Here is a 24,800-nt window from a genome sequence, read left to right as displayed (position 1 = left end):
GGGAAAACCGGGACAAAAACACAGGGAAGGCCAAACAGGAAAAATACCCCAACAAAAACCCCAAACCATAACAGAAAGTCTGATCTGGCAATGACAGACAGACAGTGGGTCGGATGCTGATTAGTGGGTGTGAACATATGCATTATTGATATAAAAACAGTTAAATGCCTTTATCATTTTTATCAGGATTGTGTGATTGAATGTGTAGTTTTCTGTGCAACTACATGATGTTGCCACTTGCTATTAAATCAATATGCATGATGTATGTGTCTACAGGACAGTGAAGGACTGGTGTTTCACTACTGGGCCTTGTTCGATGGCCACGCTGGCTCAGGTGCAGCAGTTGTCGCCTCCCGCCTACTGCAGCACCACATCGCCTGCCAGCTCCAGTCCGTCATCGAGATCCTACGTAACGTTGCTTCTTTGCCACCGACCGTCCTGGGCGAGGAGCCCGACAACAACCCCTACCTCCAAGGAAACACCCCAGGCCCTCACCGAGCCCTGACCCGAGCCGCTTCTCTGCGCGGGGCCTCAGGTGCACCAGGTTCCCCGAGCAACACCCCGCCTCCGCCACGCTTCTTTACTGAGAAGAAGATCCAGCATGAGAGCCTTGTGATAGGAGCCATAGAGAACGCCTTCAAGGAGATGGTGAGAGACCGGAGCAGCAAGGCCATCATGTCATGCATCATTAACTATTTATGATTTGGGCTGAGAATCTTATTTAGAGAAATTTTAATAAAGGTTGCAAAAAAAATTTCATTATTTTCTTGCGGGGATCAGTTGTCTGACCTCTCAGTTACAGACCTGCCTTGTCATCATCTCATTATCAGCATCTTCAGAGCCTGCACTAGTTCCGCTTTCTCCTCAATCCGGAGTTCCACACTTCGAGAATATTATATCAATATAATAATAAATATACTACACCTTAAGTTATTTGGGCTGCTATGACATGTCACATGTTTTGGAAATTATTTACTACCTGAAAGTTGTAATGTGAATCTACATACAGATATCTGCATCAGATATGATGATCATTTAGTCTTTTGAGTCATTTTTTAAGCAAAGCCGGCAAAAGAAAAATAAGTGGTTCCAGTTTATCAAATGTAAATGTCTGTTGGTTTTTTAGATCTTGCTGATAGTCAGTTGAATATTGTTGGGTTAGAACTCAAACAAGACATTAGAATATGTCATCCTAGGAGCGATTAATCCCAAAAATAATTACAGATTATTGGGATTATGGACATGGACAAAATGTAGTTAGTACAGATGCACACACATTAAACACAGGCCTGAATTACACATATGTAGTTAGTGAAGGAGCTAAGACAATGCAAAATAGCACAGATTAAAAAAAAGAAGAAGCTGGTAGCAAATGCTGAATTAGTTTTTACTTCCATAATATGACATATGCTATACACACACTGATATTCTGACCTTAGGGCAAAAAGGCACACATATATTTACCAACCAAACCTTTTTTTAATTTTCCGACTACAATCTTTAGCATCTCTATTTACAGTGTAATTTGACGTCTGGCTTATGAAATGATGGCTCCAGGCCAAATGCTACTTAACTACACACATAAGCATTAGACTGCAGATTGCTGTTGCTCCGGTTCAAAGGCAGCATCTGACTAAAAGTGTCTCAAGTCATGTATTTTTTTTATTAAAGATACTTAGCTGAAATTCTGTGCTATTGAAGAAACAGCTAGAGGCCAATGTACTTTTTTGTGTTACTTAATGAATCCCAACCTTTTAAATTTCCCTCCCACTGTTTTGTTTCGTATGATTCTTTTAAATGGCTTTGAGAAGAGAATGTCTGTAGAAACCATAGACCGTTAATATATATACAGTCTATGGTAGAAACCAAAGTCTATGCAGTATTACCACTAGATGGCAATGGAAAACAGTCTACACTGTTTGAGCTGCGGTACCCAGATTGGCGCCACCCGCCACCCTAATGTAAAAAGAAGCATTCTTCCACTTGATTGGACATTCTTGGTAGGCGATTATCACTGCATCAGAGAGTTCTGTTTGCAGGGTTTCAGAAAATGTGGTTATATCCCTGTTGTAGCTGGTGAATTGCAGAATTACACGTAACAAATACCTAGTAAGCATGGAGTAGAGGGGTTAAAAAAGCACACTGAGTGTGTGCATGTACGATCAGTATAAAGCCTTTTAAACCTTGACATGAGAAGGTAATATGCAAGCCCTCTCACATATCACTGTCAACATTATACATGCACAAACAATTCTTGTTTACAGACATGCGGTCAACAAGAGGTTCAGGTTAAACCGATCAATAGTCTGCAACGATGCCTGCACATTATCCGATTTTTTTCTCAGTCTTGCTTCTTGCTCCCTTTTTGATTATTTCTCCCTACATCTGTGTCTTCATGTTTATGATTGAATAGAATAAGGCAGTGACTATGTATTTAAGCCTTGCCTGTGCCTGTGTGGGCTGCTTGCAGTGTGGATTTTTGACTTTTACTGTTGCATGTGGGTGGATTGTGGGAGGTTTTTAAAGCTTTTTTTTCTATTGTGCTTCTTAAGTGATGCTTCATTAAAGATTGACAACTGTCTCTTCCTTTACCAGGATGCCCAGATTGAGAAGGAGAAGCAAGTCTATGATATCACAGGAGGGTGTACAGCTCTCACTGTGGTTTACCTGCTAGGAAAACTATATGTTGCGAATGCAGGTGATAGCAGGTGTGTATACCTATCTTCTGTCCACTAAATGAAAGAGTATGTAAAGCAGGCGGAAATAATCACACCGCAGTAGAAGGAAGGACCCCAAAACATATGATGTCAGTACATTGTGACACCTTTCTTACTGTTTTGGACACTGTCCTGGCCAACCTCAGCAGGAAATTGGCTGACATTGGAGGGTAGTCAGCTTTCCATGCTTTAAAAGCTGGTCTGGTGCCCTGTCTCTTTCTTTCTACAGCTCATTCTTCATTCATCTTTTTGCTGTTACATCTTAAAAATATAAATTGTGTTGTAAAGGTCCCATTTTATGCTCACTTTCAGGTTTATTTTGGGTTTATAACGTATAACTATAACGTGTACATGCTTTAAAAAAAAAAAAAAGTGTCTGTACACTCCGTTTTAGCGCCTGTGTCTATAGGCAGCCCCCCACCCACCCACACACACCCCCACACACACACACACACACCCCACCCCCCGTAAAAAAAGTCTAGTCTGCTCTGATTGGACAGCATTTCTGGGTCTTCTGCATCCGCGCGCTCTAGTCGTTGCAACTGTAGCAGCACCTTCTACCTATAAATATAGTATGGTTGTGGTATATGGAAGTCCTGACCACTCATTTAAAGACATCGTTTCTGAATACGGCTGTGTGCATTTTCCATGAATTTGTTTGGATTCTTTGACAGTATTTATATATCACCTCAACCTGTCTTATGATCAAATGGAAATCTCACTTTTTTTAAATATGGGACCTTTCAAGTAAATCTCTTGCATGGACTCCCTCCTTGTCACACTCCCTGAGCCAGTTTGGGACAACACGCCAGGGCAGAGACATTATTTTCAGTGCAAAGGTTGCATGTACATTACTTGTCCAACTTTTTTGTCGCTGCAGGGCTATCGTTATTAGAAACAATGACATCATTCCCATGTCGACAGAGTTTACACCAGAATCAGAACGACAGCGACTCCAGTTCCTGGTAAGAAAACATTCATTGTACCATTCATTTTGATATAGAAATACAAAGAGTGTTTATGTGTATTCTCTTAAAAAGGGTAGGGCTGTACAACACATAGTCTTTATTGTCTTTAGAATGAAGTGTGTTCTAAATCTTGACAAATATATGTAATAAGTTTAGTAACACAAAGCCAGGTCAGTTTATTTAGTTGCCCAGAGGATCAGTGCTTACTGTTAGCCACAATGTGTTCACCATGTGTTCACATAATAAACAACCCAATCAGCAAGGCATCTGAAGTCCATCAATTTCAATTTCCTAGAGCTGTGAAACAAGGAAAATCAACAGCTGAAAATAGCTGGCCATGATTGACCTTTTTTATAGTCAGTAGTAATAAGCAGTGACGCTTCCAGGTTTGCTTTTCATTTCATGAATACATTACAAAGATGACGTTTGGATAAACTCTTGTTTCCTCTTTAGTTGAAAGCAAAGTTCACTACCAAGTGCTTTTGTTCTGCCTATATTTCCTACACAGATATCTATGTACAATATCATATATTAAGCAAAAGTGGGAGCCATTAGCACAGCTGATATTATCACTGATCTATTAGTGTATACTGTATGTATGCAAGTAAATAATTAGAAATTTTGCATACAGCAATGCCAGAGAGGTGAGTTAATTTAAGACTTTCTCTGTTTAATACTTTTTCCACTAGAGAGCAATAAGAAGTTTATTTTTCAACTGTAAAATATCCTGCTCAGTACAATTCTTTAATAACCAAACTTATGGCACATTTAAGGCATTTTTAATGTTAAAAAAAGGAAGGGATGGGGTCTATCCCTCAATCCAATCCAGTGTTAATCACAACAGCCTTAGCCACAATTGGTCAAAAATGTTTTACTCTACAGTCTATAATCAGGCTTGAGAGTGAAGTGATGGAGAAACCAAAGTGATGGAAGATCACTTTGGTTGCAAATCAGCGACACATTTAGCTGCTTGACTGACTTGAAGACCATCATTGTATTCTCCAGGGTTTCATGCAGCCTCACCTGTTAGGAAATGAGTTCACGCACCTGGAATTTCCTCGGAGAGTTCAGAGGAAGGAGGTAGGCAAGAGGATGCTCTACAGAGATTTCACCATGAATGGATGGTAAGTCTTCCTCCGTCTTTTTTATTATCTCTTTTACATACTATTTCCACTAAGTAGACAAAGCACTTCAATATGGCAGACCTCCAAATATGTGCTTAAGATGAATGTTGGCTGTCAAATTATGATGTCAAATGAAAACTGCTAATTTTGGGGGATGGCAACATTCCTCTCCAGCTGCGTCCACCTTAAATGAAACCACAATCTGAAAAAGAATTTCATTAGTTGATCGTGCCGTGGTCTCAATCTTTGCTTCTCTCGCTGCCTTTCCCTCTTTTATTGCTGCTTTCTATACAGCAAGAGCTGCAGAGACCAGCAGAGAGCTAATGAGGGAGCTCCCTGAGCCTAACTCGATATGATATAATGATACAGCAGAGATGGCCCAATATGTGCAGTGTTCTGTTGGCTAGCAAAGCAACCTGCTGTTTGAGCGTGGCTTCAGTGGAAGCCAGTAATGAGAATTTTGCTTTTACTGCTGCTCTCACTCACTCACTGATGCATACTGTAGAGCCACATACAGTACTGTGTGTATTGTGATGATTATTTCACAATAAAACAACCCATCAGGAGTAGAAATGTGCCGGCCATGATGTGCCCCTTTGTTGCTTATCCTCACATCCAAGCAAGGAAGAATTTTGGAGTCATTTTTAAAACATTGCCCCTATCTCAGAAGGATAGGGTGTTGTTTGAAAATGTTCAATCAGCCAGGGTCACAAACCAAGGCAGTTGGAGAAACATTTTGAGGGATTTTAGAAAGCCAAAAGATGCATTATGACTCTGCCTATGGATACTGTGGCTTCTGAGGTTGCTACTTCTGAGGTGCCCCTGAACAAGGCAGTATTCATATTGAGCTTCTCGAGAGCCGAACTGTCCATCGAAATTTCTCAGTGCCCGAGGTAATGTCTTTGAATGGCTTGTTTTGTTCAACAATCAGTCTGAACCCCAAAGATGTTGACAGACGGAGCAAACCCTGGTCAGATGTGAAGCCATTTGAAGTTGTTAATATTCTCCGCCAACTGCTGACGCCAAGTCTAATCTAGCTAGTTTAAGTACATCAGCGTCAGCCGTGGAGTCTTTCAGATGGACATCAAAGCTCCATTTCTGACTGTGTTTTTAGATCTTCTGCTTCCATTTATGCACTTCTGAACTAATTTTTGCGTTGTTTGCTTGTGTGTTCTAAGATTCCCTCCCCCACACTGTCTCTTGCTAAAGTTTTCACTGGCAAAAAAGTATTGCGATCTAGAGAGACGCCAAAATGAGACACAGAATCAAAATCCACAAGGGTAGTAGTGGCTTTATTTCCCGCCTACAATATGTTGGTAACAGTGGTTGAGCAAGAACAAAAAAGGAAATTTATATTTGTTTATTGTTGCAATTTGGTACACTTAGATTTTTCGCTGGTGTGAAACCAAACCAAACTGACCAAAGGCAATTTCGCTCCAAGGTTACTAACTCACTAACTGATTTGGACCAAAGCAAACAAACTACAGGTGTGAAATTGCCCTAACTCACTGGAGTGCACATGCACCTTTAAAGATGCCCCATGGGTCTGGATGAAATAGCCGACCCTGTCCACTTAACACTATTTTGCTATGTTAGCTAGCAAGCTATTTGACCGCATCGGACAGGCAAGCTAACTATTTGTTGTTTACCTGTGGAGCAGAAGAGAGTCAAAGCACTCACGAGTGCGCATAAATGTCACATTCTTTGGAGTCCTTTACATAGAAATCTGTCCACAGTTTGTCATAGACAACAGAGAAAAGTCGTGAAAGTTCATTAAGTTATGTAACAATCCAGTCACACGTTGGCAATACGATGCAATTAATACATGTATATTGCTTCACAAAAGTACCTTTAAGTGTGTGTTTATTTTTTCTGTGTGACTATGTGTTAGACAGAAAGATAAACGATTCATTCACTGTCTTGGTCTGTTTTTCCTTTTCCTTCCTCAAACACAGGGCATACAAGACCGTCAACGATGAAGATCTCAAGTTTCCACTGATATATGGGGAAGGGAAAAAGGTAAGGGCGCGTGCGTGTCTACTCCAAGTTCTGTAAATCGACTCTGGAATTTAGAACTGCAGAGAAAAATCACTCACTCAGAACGTTGTCAGTCTGCCACCCAGAGAGTGGGCGAACACTTGGTCTATGATGTGCGAGTATCACACTGCGCGTGTGTGTATCAGTGTATACCCTCACTAGAAGAGAGAGAGGAGACCGTCCATCTGTTTCACTCCAGTAGCTACATCTGACACACACACAGACAGACCCCACTCGGGAGATGACAGTCTCTTTGACAAGTGAAGTTAATCCCCACTGGGACAGCAGGGGCTGAGATGAGAAGAAGAAAACCTCCACACTCCACCAAAATAAATTGCGCAAAACGCTTCAAATTTTCAGTCATGTCAGTTTGTTTTCATGTTTTCAATCAATTCTGTTTGATGCAAAGAGAGACATAACGGACAAAAGCATCTGACGACCACATAGCACCAGTGTTGTCTGATGAAAAGCTGTTGAATTCAAAGACTGTACAAAAACAAGTTTTTGCACAGGGATAAAAGAGAAGAATATTGAAATTGATTTTGATCATTAATGGATTGGAAAGGAATAGAAAATAAATTTAAATAAATAAAATTTGTTTATTTAATGTAGACATTTACATGTAACGCACCAAAATAAAAAGCTGCTTTGCAACACTCTACTGTGAGCAATAACCAGCTCCACCACCGCCCGCATATCTTGTAAATCCATCAGAGTAAAAAACTGCAATCTCGGATAATCCGACTGTTGACAGAATAATAATGACTAACTGATAAACCCCGGAATTTCTGGCAAAAATGCTGTGTATAAAATGAATAAGCATCAAGAGATCTAAAGTAAACCAGTCTTTGTTTTACAGGCACGAGTGTTGGCCACCATTGGGGTGACCCGTGGGCTTGGTGACCATGACCTCAAAGTTCATGACTCCAACATCTACATCAAACCGTTCCTTTCCTGTTGCCCTGAGGTAAGAGCCAACACTGCAAATAGTCAAAGTCATGCCGACACAAATAAGCTTAAAGTCCAACTCCATTTTTTGTGTGTCTGCTACAGCATTCAGAGCTGCTCTGTAAATCACATGTCCTGTGTACGGAGAAATGTATATTTGTATGGTACGGTTTCAGGATGGCATAGCCTAGTTTTGCACTGCATGTGTCTACGTAGATGGAGACCTTATTATTTAAAACAACCAATTCAATCTTTCATTAAGCAGTACCATTAGCGTTCTGTCATAGGCAGAGCGGACAGTTCCACTTACTCAGCCAGCAGCCTGCTACACAACACAGGAGCAACGGAATAACAACCCACATTATCTTTGCTGCTAAAGTCTCCAGTTTATCTTACTTATAAACATGAACCCGTCTCACTTTCTTGCACTTTTTAAATGGGCCACCAAACTAAAGTGCACCGCTGTTGTCGGCTTTCAGGCTAATTATCTAATGATAGCCAGCTGCAGCTAATTAAACAGCATGTTATTCTATATGTAACTGTCACTTTGGGTCCAGTTGGACTCTCATGGTCCTTACTTTTATGTACCACTAACCAAGGATGGATGCAATGAATTACATTTGTTCTTGTCACTATACAAAGTTTTTATGTACTTTTGGGGGTATCTTTGACTTGACTGTGTCATATTCCACCTACCACTTCCCCTCCTGGGCAATGCCAGGTGCTCTTGAGCAAGGCACTGTACCCCCCCCCCACACACACACACACTCAGGGTACCAATCCAGCCCTGGCAGGCCACTCAATAGGTCCTGAGCATGTGTGTGTATTTCAGAACTACTGTGTAGTGATACAAAACAGAATTATAAATTGTAATTTCTCCACTGGGGATCAATGAATTATAATAATAATAATTATTATTAACAAAGATAATTGCCGGGTTCCTTTTTTTGTTTATGCCTTCTTGCTAATATTTCAGAAGGATTTCTCAAAACACCCGCTTTTGAGCGTGCCGATGAAAAACCTCAGTTTGGACGGTCACAGTCCTCTGTCCCAATAAGAACTGAAATCACTGTCGCTACATGTAAACATGTGAAACGCAGTAGTAGGGCTAAGGGAGTAGGGACAAAGGGTGGCTTTGGGTTGGCCCTATGCTATCATTTGCTTGGGTGTAACAGCGGCCCTCCGACAGCCTGCCAGCTGCTGTCAATCAAACACTGACACGCCCATCCAGCCGGCTGTTATGAAAAGGAGCATTTTTAAATTTCCACAACACAATTTTTCTTCCTTTTAAATAACCAAAAAAACTTCTGACTATGCACTCAAATTATTATTATTATACGTTATTTTCGAAAGTTGTTTTTGGTGACTAGTAAAACTAGCAGTGCACACGGGTGACTCAATACAGTCCTGCCAATGGGTTCACACAAAGACAATTATCTACAGGTGGTTTTAACACACCAAGAAACGTGTGTCAACAAAGACAGTAATAAAGAACGCCATCCAGTAAACATTTATACCTTTTAACAGCAGGTTAAAAGTTCTTGTACCTTTGGCAGGACATAATGTCCTTTCTTGTGAAAGCACATAAAGAAACACAGTAGATATCATTTTCCGTCTGTGGTTTGCCTGTGTTTCATGTTAGGATTTATCTGCGTTTGGTCGTTTGTTCCAGGTGAGCATCCATCTTCTTAAACCCATTAACCCTGATCAGATGTTGCAGGTGATTCTTTCCCCCATTCATACTAGTTCTTCTCAGCCCCATTCCTGACCTTGTTTTGTCTCATGAATTATTATGCCCTATATAAAAGCATCAGTCAGTTACACTCCATCTACCCCTGTCATATCTGCATCTGTCTGAACAAGGTCCTCTGCTGCAGGAGAACTCAAGCTCACCTATCTGACTGTCTGGTGCTGGTTTCAAAGCTCTTTCATCTCCTGATGTAGTTTGTCTTGACACAGTTTTACATTTTCCCTCACAAAGCTCTCTGCTTGATCTTTAATTCATTAATACCCAAGTTCATACCAGGTTCACATTGAAGACTTGAACTCCTCTCAGCTGTCTGTGTCTCTTTCTTTCTCGCTCCCAAACAGGACTCTCACCCTTAAAAAAACTTGAGCTACTTCAGCTGAGTGTACTTGATCTTGCCAGCCACTTAAAACAAACTTTTCACTTTGATAGAACTTTATAAGTCTGAGTTCCGATGTCATTGTTTTGGTTTCTGATCTGATAATAACCAATGTGTGATGCTACCAGACCAGTTGTTGTCAAGTGGTTCACAAAAGGTTGAGCTGCGCCTTAAAAACCCATTTGTTTGTCTTCTTCTTTGGCGCAGTAGTCAGGGGAAAAGTATAATGCAGCAAGGGAGGACTCGCACACGGAGAAGAAAAAAAGAGATTCAGACTAGAGTCTGGATTTTAAATTTATATGTCTACAGCGCTGTACAGACTGTGAAAACCTGTGCAAAGGGGTAAATGTTTCAGTGGAGGTTGGACCTTCCTCAGTAAAAGATGACCTTATATGTGGCTTCCTCTACAGGTGCACCTCGTCAATCATCTAGGGCTTGATTGAACACACCAGAACAATAATGGCTTTGGCACACTTTCACACACATACTGATATGTATACAAGCCCTGTAATATATTAATAGAAACATTTGAAATCCAGACTCTTTTTAATATCTTTTTTGTTCTGTGTGTGTGAGTCCCCTCTTGCTGCATTAAGGAAGTAAATTAAGGCATAATGTTTACCAAAATAATTTGGTGGGTACTTTTTTAATGAAATCCTTCCTGTGTTGTGTCTGGGCATTCAGGTTAAGGTATATAACCTGCAGCAGTTCGAACATGGGGCTGATGATGTTCTGGTAATGGGAACCGACGGTCTCTGGGATGTTCTCTCAAACCAGGAAGTAGCCGAAGCCGTCACTACATTCCTAGCCAACTGTGACCCCGATGACTTACACAGGTTGGCAGCTTTCCTTTCTTTCCTTTTTTTTTTAATTACAAGTTCGCTGCTTTTTAATATAATAAATCTGCAATTAAAGTCAAAAAGAGAAAGTCTCACCACTGCAGATGAGGTCCAATATCTTCTCCTTTTTGTAAAGTCTAAAGGGTCCTTGGTGAAAAGCAAGAGTGCGGTGTGTGGTCTCTGTGGTAACGCGGCTAAAAAAAATGTAGATACAACTTTACATGAGAAGGGAATGAAAAATAAATGGTGGTGGGCATGAATAGGACAAGAGGAAAAGGAGCACTTGGAGCACCCGGCTGCAGCGTATATTCAAGGAAGATACTCACTGTACAGCAGCAGAAAGGGCTTGCTAGTCATTAGACGCTAGTCACAAAGCTTCGTTCCGTGCACTCTGTCATACAAGAACGTTACAGCATCGACGGCTTCCGCTGCGACTGTGCCTTCGCTGACCTACCGTGTTTGTGTTAAAAACAACACATTAGTATCAGAACACGATTTTTATTAACAATGGCCGCTGTGTAAAATGTATCTAAAGCCCAAACTGCCTTGACAAAGCTGTCTGTTTGGAAACATAACGGCCTTTTCCCAGAGTTTAGACGTCTAGCTGTATGAAAAGCTAAAAAAAAAGCAAAGTTTAAAAAAGGAAAAAAAAAGGAGATGAAGAAACTTATATCAACATGGACAAAATCTGGAATGTACTAATTTGCTTTTTTGATGATGACCTTGCCGAAGTAAAAACATAACATCTAGAAAGTTTATTTTTTACAATGATTCAATGTAGGGTTATTATATAATTGCAATATGAAAAGCCACATTGACTCTTAATTTAATATACTGTATGGTTGGAAGAATTAAAAATGTATCCAAAATGTTTTAATTCTTAAAAATTAGGACTTTTATTATTGTGCAATGTAAGAAGGACTTTAAATGTTTTGCCAGTCAAATTAACTTTAATGAGGGCATGTCGAAACATTACACTGCAGGATCCCCCCTTCCAAAAAAAAAGTTTCAGTCTCAGGATTTTTTTTTTTCGCTTTAAGCACTACATACTGTGGATTCAAGACTTTTGTGTTGTTTGTCCAGGTATACAATGGCAGCACAAGACCTGGTGATGCGAGCGCGTGGCGTGCTGAGGGACAGAGGCTGGAGGATCACCAATGAGCGCCTGGGCTCCGGAGATGACATCTCGGCCTTCATCATACCGCTGATGTACGGCAACCGTCAGCCCTGAGGAGCCCCACGGAGATGTTACAGTTCAAGGACCTGGAGGGCATGTAGGCTCTTAAACCAACAGGATTAATTTGGACTGAGAATTCCCCTTCAGTTTCCTCAGTGCCATTTGCACATTTGTTTTTCTTCCTTAGACCAAGGATATACCACTATGTTTGGCTATCTAGAGTTGTCGGTGGTTCATATCTCCGAAGGAGTCCACGTTGGCTGCTCGGGGAACAGTACACTCAGCTCTGATTTGTTAGTTTATTTTTTTTAATACCTCAAATGTCTGAAAAACATGAAAATGTAGACACATTGTTATTTGATGAGTTTGTGTCATGAATCCAAATTGGCAGAAATAATTTGGCCTGTTTAAACTGAACTTCTGGAGAGATGTGAAAGCAGAAATAGACGAATGCTCTTACAAAGCGGCGAAAATACCTCTTTTCTTTCCTTCGCTCTTGCAGTGCTGTACATGGCCCATCTTCTTCACTATCTTTCAGTCCTACTGTCTTCTATGATGTACAGTCGACTTGTTTATAAAAAAACAAAAATTCCTTTGTCTCGTGCTCATGGACGAGCTGACTGATCAGCTGCGGTTTGTGTTTCGCCACAGTGTGGCTGTGGAGGATTCACTTTCTGGAGAACTGCTTCCAGATGCTTTTCAGATCACAGACTGATTGCAGCGATGAGATTTTGGCTCAAAACCACGTTGCTGTTCCCAGTCTGAGCATCTTGTTGTCATTTCAAAGACTTTCAGTATGTAACAGCCCTGGAAATCTTTTGTCTCATGGAACTTTGGGAGAGTGTTTCACATGCAATCAGTCAGGTTTTTAAGAATGTAAATGAAGAAAAGAAAAAGTCAAGGACCTAGGGCTGGGCAATATAGTGAAAATCAAATGTCACAATATTCTTATTGTGACCAAATACCTGGATGTCGATATTGCGACCTATTGTATGGTTGGCTATTGGTGCTTTAACAAAATGTTATTTACGCAATGATATTTTTGATAAATATTCTCTAGAGATGATAATGACTAAAGGTAAATAGGTGGTTTTAACAGACAGTTAAGGTAAAAAATAGAACAGCTAGAACAGTCTGGTAAGTTTAGAAAAAGGTATCTCTTTACTGTAATGCAGCCTGTAAAACCAGGCAAAGACAACACATTACATTATTACAATGTATCCAAAATCTGAGACGATATCTAGTCTCATATTGCAATATCAATACAACATCGAGATATTGCCCAGCCCTACAAGGACATGAAGTTAACCGTCTCACAGTAGCAAGGCAATTCAGTTTTACTGTAAAGTGAAAGCTCTTAGTATGATCTGGTTTATTTTTTTTTTTAAGTTTAAAATGAAAATTTGCATCATTTAACATCAGAAAAAGATGTTCAGTCAGTTAAGTCATTTAATCGGATATGGAATATTAACACTTAAAATCAATCTGTTATTTATTTAATTACTTTGTTTAGTTGGTGATTAGTCTATTATTGCCAGACAGGGCACAGCATTTCCAGGATGGGAGAAAAACATGCTCCGGTTTATTGGCATTTCTATAAACCAATCACAATGATCTTGGGCGGCACTAAACACCAGACAGAACAATGGTGCCTCGAAGAAGGCACCATTGAGAAGGAACCTGTTTTGGTGGAACGTTCAAAGGTTGTTTTACTCGTGCAGCCGAAAACTCTGATTGGACGGATAGTCTAGCTAGCTGTTTGGATTAACCCTGCAGAGATCTGAGGAGCAGTTAACCACAGTCCTCATCCACCGGAGTTTATAATGTCAACACAAAGAAAGCCCGAGGCAACGGACATCCGGCCTAAATGAGTGAAATCTTGTTGGCTTTCCGTCTGCAACGGAGCAATCCCGGAAGCGGAACGTTGGATATAGACTAGTTGGTGATTAACATTTGTGGTTATTAGAGCCCGACCGATACAAATATTTGGTTATTTAAAAATCTGATTTTGACAATATATCGGCCAATATATATGTAAAAAAAAATGTTTACGTTACAGAACATAAACAGATTTCCCAAGCATTAGTTATTTGTAGTTATTTAAGAGTTATCACAAAAATGATGATAATTTATTTTATTGTCACAACAGAACAGAGGAACATCAAAATATATTAAATGTTTGATAAATAAAATGTATAAAAAATACTAACTTAAGGTATGAAACTTAGTCCTTTGAACAAAAACACATTAAAAAAAAAATGTGTTGCCAACAGGGACGTTGTAGAGCGCCCTTTGGTGGACAAACTATCCAACGGCACATTCAAAACATGGTTGACCGTTTGTTTTTTTATTTAAATAATCATTCATCAGAATCATTTATTTGTCATTAAAAATGATTTTGATGAATTTTTATTTTCGGCCATTATAAATGCGTATACAAATAGATTGGGAAATGCCTAATATCAGCCAATAATATCCGTCGGGCTCTAGTGGTTATGATGTTATAACTTGGCTGGTTGTTTCGCGAACGTGAAATGTTCATGCTTCAACATTTAGGGAAAGATACAAATTTTTGGGGGATTAGATGAGAACATCGATACCACTCTCATTTTTGTCCGTTAGTAGACCCTTAGCTTATCTAAAGACCCGTAGCAGGGGGAAATAGGGGTTATTTGCACCACACATGGTCACTTGTGAACTTTCCAGGTCCTGGTAGGCGCCTTTGCACAGAGCCAAGCTAACGTTTCCTGCTGCTTACTGTATTTAAGCTGCTAAGCGAACGGTCACCTAGGTGTAGCTAGCTTCTTATTTAGTGTACAAAAGTGGGGGTGGCATCAATGTTCTTACGTAACTCTCAGCAAGAAAGCAAATATGCTTGTTTCCCAAAATGTCCACCAATTCTTTTTTTAAGTCAATATTGTATACACTTGTACACTGTGTGGATATTTAGTTTTTTAAGAAATCTCTTTCACACTTTGCTAAATGCCTCAGTTTTAACAGAAAAATAAATGACAATTGCTAAACGTTAGATAATGACTTCTGATCGCACTTTAAACCACATCATTTAACCAAGTAGCTATGATATATGAAATGATGAAGATGCAAATATTCCCTGTAGCAGGGAGGATTGAATTAAAATTATAATTCTAATAAAAAAATTTAAAAAAGCAAAAGCATGCTATACAATCAAAGTCAATCAGAACAAATGTTTGACACAAAGAAACTGAACTTTTCTTTTGCTTTAACGTGTTTTGCATGTTTCATAAGCTTTGGATACATTTGTCTTTTGAGGCATAAGTTTGGGAGAAACACTATCCTGATTTTGTATGTAGTAATTTACTGTGGTTCATTGCATGCAGTAGCATATTGTACTACGCCTGGGAATATGAGCAACGGTGCAATGGTTTACACCGCTATTTAGTATATTGATTGAATTTGTATTTCTGTAATGGATCAAAGTGGTTAGTTAGTTTCTGAATGTGCACACTCCATGCATTATTTCTAAGGTTGTGGTTCCGTTAGAGTTGTTAGCATCCTGAACATTTAGCATAAGAGCTAAGGGTATGATTTGTTGTGAAGGAAGGGAATTAAACCCTAATGCTAATGGAAAGACACACAACCACATTTTTGCACTTGAACTTGAGATAGAAAAGCGATCATAGAGTTCTGCTTGTCTGAAAACAGTGTCACAGCCTCAGAAACGGATGTACGTAAATTTTTTTTTCATCCCTGCATTATTATTCTGCATTCATACAGGCTCCACTCCTCTGCCAGCCACACTAGGTTGAGAGGCAGACGACAAGAAGGTGAAGTAGAAACTTCAGACTTTAGAAAATCAATTAAAAAAAGCTCTTTTTTAAAAAATTTGATCCAAGGCTGAGAAAACAAATTATTGACAAAGTACAATTAAAACCAACTGCGTTTTTTATGTTCTTGACTGACAAAATAAACAGTCATAGTTTAGTTTTATGATTTTTATTTTAAATTAATAGTGGATATGTAGAGTTTTGGAGTTGTGCTCGTTTACTTTAGGCCTGACTGTAAATGTCTCCTTATTTCATAAGGCGATTTTGACTGACTGAACCCAAAGAAAATAATTTAGAAGTTGTGCAGTACCAGGAGGAGGAAGTCATTGTTAAAGGAATAGTTTGAGATGTTGAGACATAGACTACCTTACTTTCTGGCAAAGCACATTTCCTGAAATGTTGAACATTTGTTTTACATCACATGATATGTGCGATTGTGTAGCATGTGCTATTTATCATCTTAGCTTTGACTTTTTTGCAGTTGACAGTTATCAACATTCCTCAAAGCAGCAGCCATTTACATTTGCATGAAGTTCATGTAGTGCACTTTTCCTCCTGTACAGTCCATGAATTTCTTTTTTTTTTAATTCTGTATTGTAATGTAATAATTTGCTGTGCATCTGTAATTCCATCATATAAGCTATTTGACAGTTACCAAGTTTTTTTTTTGTAATTTGTTGAGTCTAATCTGTCCTGACGCAACCTAAACATTGTCTTAGCATGCGTCCCAGTTCAACAGAGCGGTTCCAAACATCCAGACTTAATCCGACATAGAGAGTGAATGTTTTTGAACTGTAAACATGTTAAGACACTGTCTGAATGGGAGGGCGTCAGAATATGTGTTGAATTGTCATCCTTATACCCTTCATTAAGCCTTTTTCTCTTAGATGAATGTCAAAGAATGAATATATGATTTATTTTTGTCATCCTACCGTACAACCCAACTGCTGCACATCAACTCAGGTTCAATTATCATGTGTAGTTAAAGTGGACAAGCTGTTAAAAGTGATTTTCTTAAGGTGGGGAGTCCTCCAGGGTGGTTCATTAGTTCCACTACATTTTTAAATACATGAGAGAGGAAGCTCTTGAAAGTTTGCCTTGTCCATTCAGCCCAACTGTAGGTTTCCCTTTTTGAAGTTGCTGTATTGTAAAAGTATTCAATGCTGTTGTTTTTTCTACCTTTAGACTATAAGGTTTGTAATGGGAAAATGAGAAGAGCACCTGGGTGTTTTTTTTCTGTAGCAGAGGAAGACTGAAGTCCAATGGGGAACCATTTTAAAGTGACCATTGTGCTACCCTAACTTCTCCGTTTGTGAATGTGAAATGTACATTTTGTATAACAAAAATATAACTTATGAAGTCAAAAACAAATATTTTTAATGTTTCCTTGTGCAACTCTGACTTTGGAGGGGAAAAAAGCAATGTTTGCCTTCAGTGTTTCTTTCCCAGAACTGAAATCAAAAAATAAATAAATGTTAAAGTAGAAGTGGTTTGTGTCATTAACCCCCTGGGGCTGACAATGTTGTATAAGACATCCAATTTTGCCATTTATGTCATATAATATCTCTTGATCAATTCAAGCTAGCATTGGTCCAATTCTTTACCATGAAAGCTAACGGGGGCTTCTGCATGATCCTAGACCTTCCAGAAGCTTTTGTCATCTAGCCTGGAACTGCATTGTCTTTTCAAAGACTTTGCATAATAAATCCAGAATGATATATCCACAACTAAATGGTTATTTATTCATATTTTGGTGTGATAAAGGGTAAAGTTTTACTTGTTGTTGTAATGTTGTGTTTTGTGTGTTGTCCAATCCGACGCTGACTACCTGACTGTCGTCTTCTTCTTTGGTGTTTTTGGGCAGCCGGTATCTGCAATGTTGCACATCCTGACTGTTACTTCCATTGCTACATATATTAAAAAATGGAAATCAAAATAACATAGCAGCATTAAACTCAGAGGGTTAAAGGGGGTGTGGAGGGTTGGGGGGAGCTAATCAAAATTGTAGCTATTTCTGTTCCCTCAGTTCTCACTGGGGAAAAACTAACAGACAGGGTCAACGGGCCTCCAAACGACTGGTTACACTTTGTGAGCAGACAGCAGAGGGATTAATTAGAGGAACTACAGAGTGCTCACTAAAACCACCAAATCATTGTACAAGACATACCGAGGGTCGATGTTTACAGTATAATGTGGACTTACTGAATGTTCACACTTATACCAACGCAATTCTAAATAATGATGTTAAGATTGGTAAAAGCCATTAACCCAAATCGCAAAAAGAAACAAGCGAATTTCCACATTACTAGTACTAACTGGTACAACCAGGTTTATTTACTACTAAGGCCACCTAAAAAAGGTTAATAACATTTCAGGAGTGACTTTATATAAAATCATGTGACTCCTAAGTGACAATGACTGGCGTGAGGAGGGAGGCTGGACATTAATTTTGGAAAAATTGCTACATGCATCCACATTATCTTAGTAATTTAACACTATTGTTTCCCCTAAAAGTGCACTTTAAGATGGTGTATGTTAATGAAGTAATCAACTAACCCTAACTCAATGGGATTAGCAATTGATTAAATTATGACAAATACAATAATAATGCATCCATTTTATAAAATATTCCCACCATTGTTTTTTTATTTTGAAGAGCTTTCAATGTCACTTTATTGTTTTTTTGACACAGTTTGCTGCTTTCTGTTAAGATGCATTTTAAAGTAAAGGTGTAAACTCTCCGGAACTTACCAAGTAATTTCCGTACAGTCCCTATATCATATATTATATTTTATACTAGCCCAAAGGTGAATTCCAGTGCATTGGATAGCATTTATATGTTAATTCTCTAAATTCCAAAAAAACAATCTAGATAAGAACTCAATTCAGTTTCTTTGACTTCTGGATACACATCCTGACTTTCGTTGGCTAATACATTATTAATTGGAGAAAAGAAACACAGCCGCACGTGGTACATACCCTTAAAATCACTTTATTTTATCACCTTCTGATAATTTACGCACAACAATGGAGAGGTAATTATTTTGAAGGTATAACCATCTCGGTTTAATGTATTCTGTTTACCAACTACACCATGAGCTCAGTCATTCAGTTGGATCCGTTTGTCTCCTCTGACGCAAGTCACCAGCGCCAGCAAGGCAGTAGATTGCGCAGTCATCTCCACATAGGGGTAATATGACAACCCGACCAACAGCACAAACTACTACCTCAGCCAGCGCTTGGCCCCCGGTGCTCTTTGCCTTTTCTTTTGTCTTCATCACTCCTCCGTTCAGTCAGTGTCGCTGTGCGTAAAAGCGCACGGCAAAAATGGCGTGCGCGCAAAACGTGGCCGCAATAAAGCGAGGCAAAAACCCCACCCAAAGACAGAAAAGAAAAAAAAACCTCCAGTACCTTTCCCATATTTCCTGCACCCACTGCTCTCCTCGGATGACCTCGGTGGAAAAGGCATATGGCGGGCAGGACGGCGGGGCTGTCCGTGGATTTTCTGAGCGGCACGCAACCGACATGCGTCGCTTTACCACACTACAAAAAAAGGCATGTGGTATAAATGTAGTTTTTTAAATAATGAAATTAAAATATAGTCCGCATAACATGAATGAGCCTAACGAAAAACACAATTTATGATCGGCACTACATTCATCTTTAAACATCAAAAACATTGCACTACGCTTAACAAAAACACATCATTTTAACAAAGTGAAAAAACAATGGTTATTACAGTCTGTTGTTGGCGAATTGAAGCACACGAGTTTAAGTAGATTAACAAAAAAAAAAGTCACAATAAACTCCAAATAAATATTACCGGGATTTTGTTGGATGTGGAAAGAAAATGCAGAAATTCCACCTCATCATCCAGTCGTTCACCTTGCAGCTGAACTGCAGCAGATTGTTTTATAATCTATTGTTGTCTGTGTTTGTCCCTGCGTCGGGCAGGGAAGTTGTCCCGCAATCAAACCCACTCGGTTCAAAAGACCAAAACGTGTACAAATCCACATCCCGAGCAAAAAAACATTTTCTATTGCCCATCTCTCCGCAAATGCCGCATGTCAGCTACGTGTGGAAAATGAGTGGATTTGGAGGAGCGGCGTGGATAAAAATAAACGAAATGGAAAAAAAACGAAGAGGTCTCACTCTGACGGGTTTTTTTCAAACACAAACAGCTGTAGTCAGAGTGCGCCATCGGCTGGATGCATTCAAAAGAGCACACGTCTTCAACAGGATGAAGCAGCGAATCAATGCAAGAGATACTAAAGTGTATGTTGGTCCCTATACATTACCTGTGTACTAATCAGCTTGTTGATGTCAAACTAGTTATTTTCACTGGTAAACTCAACTTTTATTCAACTTTCCACAGTGGCAAAGCTCTTTTTTCTGGAACAGAGGACATTGGTTGGAACATAGTTAAATTGTACTGTATGTGAAATTAAAACCATACAAGAATGAACTAAAAGAAGACCAGTTTCAACATGTTATATATGACAATTATGTATAATAATATATAACATGGATAACAAAATATACTTTCACTGAAATAGCTTATTTTTCACCAGCTGATAAATGGTGTCTGATGAATGAAATCATGTTCAAACAGGAGTAATATGTGGCATATATATTTCTAAAAATGTTTTTTATATAGACAGATACAGCGAGGTGAAAATGTTCCGCAATGTCAACAACTGTTATGGAAGATAACACCGATTAAGCTTTCATTTTATTCATTGTTTCAATTACGCTTTTAGTATCTACAGGTGTTTGGGATGTTTAAATAATGTTAATAATGATTACGTTTTAAATTCATTGTATTTTTCCCTGCTCCACATCAGCATTTAGGTCTGGGCATTTTCTTTGACTGAGTAAATTTGGTTTCGGTTTTTTGAAGGTGAGTGATCCCCCCCTCTGCCTTAAGCCGCTCGTTCTTCTCCTCCTTCCTATTGGTTAGAAGGATGAGAGACCCCGTCAGAAACCGGAGAGAACACGGTGTTCCCCCTCATAGATACACACTGAGAGGAGAGTGCGGATAATAATGATGTAAGGCTTATATTTATTTCCTACAAAAACGAAAATGAACAACCCAGACATGATTCAGAGGGCTTCTTTATAGAGAGACGAAGGGATTGTTACTTCCTGCTGTGACCAAGATGTGCTTTGTATTAAAAAAAATACATCTGTTTAATTATTTCCCTAAAATTGTTAGGAAAGTGTGCCTTTTATCAGTTATGAAAAATACACAGTATAACATTGCAGGGCCTTTGATGTGAATGTAAAAAAATAAATAAATAATTTGTAATAATTTATACTATTTATTGATCCCCAGTGGGGAAGTTACATTTCACACTCCGTGTGTACACACACACACATAAAAACCACACACTTACACAGAGGCGCTGCAGTACACAGTGAAGAAAACCAGGGGAGGACCCATAGGAAGCTTTACACAACTTTATTGAAGATTGTGTATAAATACACATGCACATTTCAATTGTAAACCCAAGTGAACTCAAGTGCAGTCAAACCTGGAAACCCCGTTATGTCGTCATGCAAGGATGTCTGGATTATTTTTACAAAAAAAATGTCCCAAAACAGAACCATCCTTTTTTTAAATATCCCCTTCCTGACAAGAGCACAGGCAAGACTTTGCAAACTAGTGTGTACGTGTGGACTTAAACCACCCCCCCCCCCCCTGTCAAGGTTTTAAATATATTGTTTATTATTAAATGCTTACATATAAATAAATAAACTTTATCAAATGTGCACTCACAGAGTGAACTCTTATGTACAGTATTGTATAAGCCTATAGTAGCAATCACATCTCACTCAGTCAGGACGGGGGTGAGTCGCCCCAAAAAGCAAGGCAGCGCCGAGGCAATGGAGCCAACTGAAGTCAAAGCACAGAGATGCTCGTAAAGGCATGGCAACGCATCTAATATTCTGAGGCAACAACAGGTACGCTTATGCTGTTTACAATGGAAGAACAGGTAGAAAAAGTAAACATAACACTCCACCATGGAGAATAGTTTCATCATGAGTTACACCGATGGAGGAATATCCTGCAACAATCTGCCACAAAATATTTTTTCACTGCATCATGATTCCAAAAGCTGATTGGCCTTTTAGGCAGACTCACCCCACAGTTTTCAGTTTTGTCCCCCTCCCTCCCCGCCTACCCCCCCTCCCTCCCTCCCCATCCTCAAAGCTCAGGACCACGATGATGCATTTTGTCCCTCTCTGGAAAGGGATGCATTGAGCAGTACCCATCAATTCATACAGCTGTTACCAAAGACCAAGAACCCTTTACCATCACATTCAACCAAATCAAGAAAGGGAGCCATGGAAAATAAAAAATAAAACTTAAAATGTTTCAGCCAAATACGTCAGTGCTCATTCCATTCAGCGTACATTCTGGCCCTCTTGTGGGTTTAAAGAAACAGTTCGAGATGACGTGGCTGCAAATAATACGGACATTCGTGTACTAGTGTTGGTGCAAGAAGGGGCGAGAAAGACGGCGTGATGGTGATGTGCAAAGAAAAGGCGACCGGTCTGAGATCAAGAGTTAAGGCCGAAGTGATCCCAACAAGAGATGACCCATCCGATGTCAGCGAAATCACCGATGTTCCTAATCTCAAAGTGCCTCGAATATGAAGAGGTAAGAGGGCAGAGAGCGAGAGAGGGAGAAAGCAGAGAAAAAGCATCACCTATGTATAACTTAAAGAGGGAAAGATGAAGAAGAGATTAGTGGCGTAGGATCTAAGAGTCAGCCAGCTAACTTTTAAACAGATATTTGTTGCAATCCCTGCTCATTATGTTGAGTCGATTAAGTCAAAGTGAAACAGCTTTTAGTATTTCGTTTTTGCACAATACAAATGGGCAAAAGTTGAGTTATTTTGCTAAGTTAGCTGGATAACTTCTTAATCCTGCTTTAGAATAGGTTTTAGGACATTTAATTCATCAACAGAGAAGAGACCAGAGAGGGACAACAACAGCAGGACCTTGAATCGCGAAGGTTCACGCCGATACACTAATAAATCGGTCTAAAAATGCAAGCTCACAGCAGTAGCAGCAGCAGCAGTACGAAGCTAGGACAGTTTGGCTGTACGACACTTTATAAATCCAATTATGAGAATCACTTCTTATGTTAAGTCTAGACTGTACACGTGTCTCTTAATAAAAGGCAGCTTCTTAAGCTTTTGACGTGAGAAAAGCCGTCTGAGAGACGTTATTGTTAAACAATTGCAGTATGTCTGGCAATAATACATAAAAAAAAAAGAAAAGAAAAAAAGGTGGAGGGTTGGTGATTGTGCAAGTTCAAAATGTTTCAGCGCATCATGAAAACCTGATATAATTCAGTGTCTAAAATATTTACAAGGTCTAAATGATAATAAAAATGATATGCCAACAATGCATTGCTTTCAAAAATATATATATAAAAGAAAAAGAAATCCAAGGAACACACAAAGCAGGGAGCGATTACGAGCGCTACACCGCACAACTGTGAAGCCTCTAACCCCGTCCCACATTCAGCCACTCTTATCAGAGAGCAGAAGAGCAAATCCTAAACGAATGAACGTGGCGACACACACATACCTTACACACACACAGACACGCACACACAGTGATCCAACCACAGAGGAGGGCCCTGATTTCTTAGAGTTGCGTACCGCGACAGCTCCCTGACCTAACAGCCGCGGCCCCCCGCGGCGGCTCCGCCTGTGGAGCGGCTGAGTCCGAGCCACTGGTTGGGACTGGTGGCGCCCGCTGCCATGCTGTGTGTCCATATGGCTTTGGATGGAAAGATCCTAGTCTCTCTCTCTCTCTCCGTTTATTTATGTCCTCGTTTTGCCTCAGTTGGTTTTCATGTTGACGTCTCGAATGGGCGCCCGCTCCTCTTCCGCCTCCTCCTCCTCTTCATCGCCCTGCTCGTTGTCGTTCTTCCTGCGCCGGTTCTCGTTCAGGTCCTCCTCGTCACTCTGAGCTGCGGCGGAGCCGGAGGCGATGGCGGCGGCACCGGCGGCGGACGAGCCCTGAGCAGAAGAGGCGGTCTGACTCTCCGGTCTCTCCTGGCCGCCGTTCTCCACATCTTCTCCTTCCTCCTCATCGTCCTCCTCCTCTTCGTCTTCCTCGTGGTCGAGAGCGAAGTAGCCGGTGCCCTTCACCGTGTCCTGGCGCTGATAGAAAAGCACGTAGCCTGCTTTGGACTGAAAGAAAGACAGGCGAGTAACAAAGTTAGCCAGCTACACAAAGAACTCACTGCTGTGGCTTTGTTTTCATACAGGACTCCCTTTTTGTCTTGCATCAACACTTTACATTTTGCATTCTAAATTCTAAAAACATGACCATGCAATTCTTTATCCTTTGATAAAGGGTTGCAGCATTAATTACAGCCTGCCCCAAGGGCTCGCTGTTTGTGGATATTCTTCCCAAGACAAACCTACTATAGGAATACCTCCTTAATTCTAATTGGTTGAACAAAAGACAACTCATCTGTCCGTCAAGGAAAAGTTGAAGGATTGGTCTGGCGATATTCTATACTTTTCATATTGTTTCTATGAAAATATCAAAACAAAACAAAAAGGAGTTGATCATACTAACAAACCCAATATACAGTTGTTTCTTCCTCTGTGTCATAAAGCTCCATTGTTGTCCAAAAACTAATAAAACACACACATTAGTGACTCTGCTGAAGGCGAATGTATTGTGAGATAGACTAACACGTTGTTAGCTTAGGTCTGTTCATTGGATCGGTTTACAATAAAGAATATAATCTCAGCTGCCGTGTCCTTTTATCCTCATCTGCTTTCTTATTGTCATGTCATAATCATGTCCACACAGACAAACCTGCCAATGAATTAAATAAATAAATAAAAGGCGCAAGATTTCCTTAAGAATCTATGGACTTGATCAGCAGTAGGTGTAAGTCATTTAAAAAGAAGTAGCTGTTACTGGGCTGTGTGAACCTGACAAACTGATGTACTGTCAGTCCGTTGTAATAGTCAGTGGGTAGTAAGGTGTAAAAGCCCCATACAAACTTTGTCAACACCCC

General features: G+C 39.8%; 2 protein-coding genes and 1 long non-coding RNA gene across 6 annotated transcripts in view; 2 read left to right on the top strand and 1 right to left on the bottom strand.

Annotated features, from left to right (window-relative positions):
* LOC117938930 (protein phosphatase 1H-like) overlaps positions 1–12,513 on the top strand; it is a 20,305-nt gene extending 7,792 nt beyond the window's left edge. Inside the window, exons 3-10 of the mRNA XM_034863910.1 lie at positions 277–648; positions 2,596–2,708; positions 3,598–3,682; positions 4,691–4,809; positions 6,765–6,828; positions 7,706–7,813; positions 10,605–10,756; positions 11,843–12,513. Of these exons, the coding sequence (XP_034719801.1) occupies positions 277–648; positions 2,596–2,708; positions 3,598–3,682; positions 4,691–4,809; positions 6,765–6,828; positions 7,706–7,813; positions 10,605–10,756; positions 11,843–11,990 (1,161 nt within the window). The 3' untranslated portion in view covers positions 11,991–12,513. The remainder of the gene's footprint in view (positions 1–276; positions 649–2,595; positions 2,709–3,597; positions 3,683–4,690; positions 4,810–6,764; positions 6,829–7,705; positions 7,814–10,604; positions 10,757–11,842) is intronic.
* Positions 12,514–13,486: 973 nt separating this feature from the next.
* LOC117938482 overlaps positions 13,487–24,800 on the top strand; it is a 24,041-nt gene continuing 12,727 nt past the window's right edge. Inside the window, exon 1 of the long non-coding RNA XR_004655406.1 lies at positions 13,487–16,418. This is a non-coding gene — a long non-coding RNA (uncharacterized LOC117938482). The remainder of the gene's footprint in view (positions 16,419–24,800) is intronic.
* LOC117938479 (ubiquitin carboxyl-terminal hydrolase 15-like) overlaps positions 21,983–24,800 on the bottom strand; it is a 20,926-nt gene continuing 18,108 nt past the window's right edge. For all 4 annotated transcript variants that reach the window (XM_034863110.1, XM_034863111.1, XM_034863112.1 and 1 more), the window contains one exon: positions 21,983–23,955. In XM_034863110.1, the coding sequence (XP_034719001.1) occupies positions 23,602–23,955 (354 nt within the window). In that variant the 3' untranslated portion in view covers positions 21,983–23,601. The remainder of the gene's footprint in view (positions 23,956–24,800) is intronic.

This window comes from Etheostoma cragini, chromosome 23, assembly GCF_013103735.1.
Source record: "Etheostoma cragini isolate CJK2018 chromosome 23, CSU_Ecrag_1.0, whole genome shotgun sequence".
Classification (NCBI taxonomy): domain Eukaryota; kingdom Metazoa; phylum Chordata; class Actinopteri; order Perciformes; family Percidae; genus Etheostoma; species Etheostoma cragini.
The sequence above is the reverse complement of the archived record's forward strand: the minus strand, read 5'-3'. Positions and strand labels throughout refer to the sequence as shown.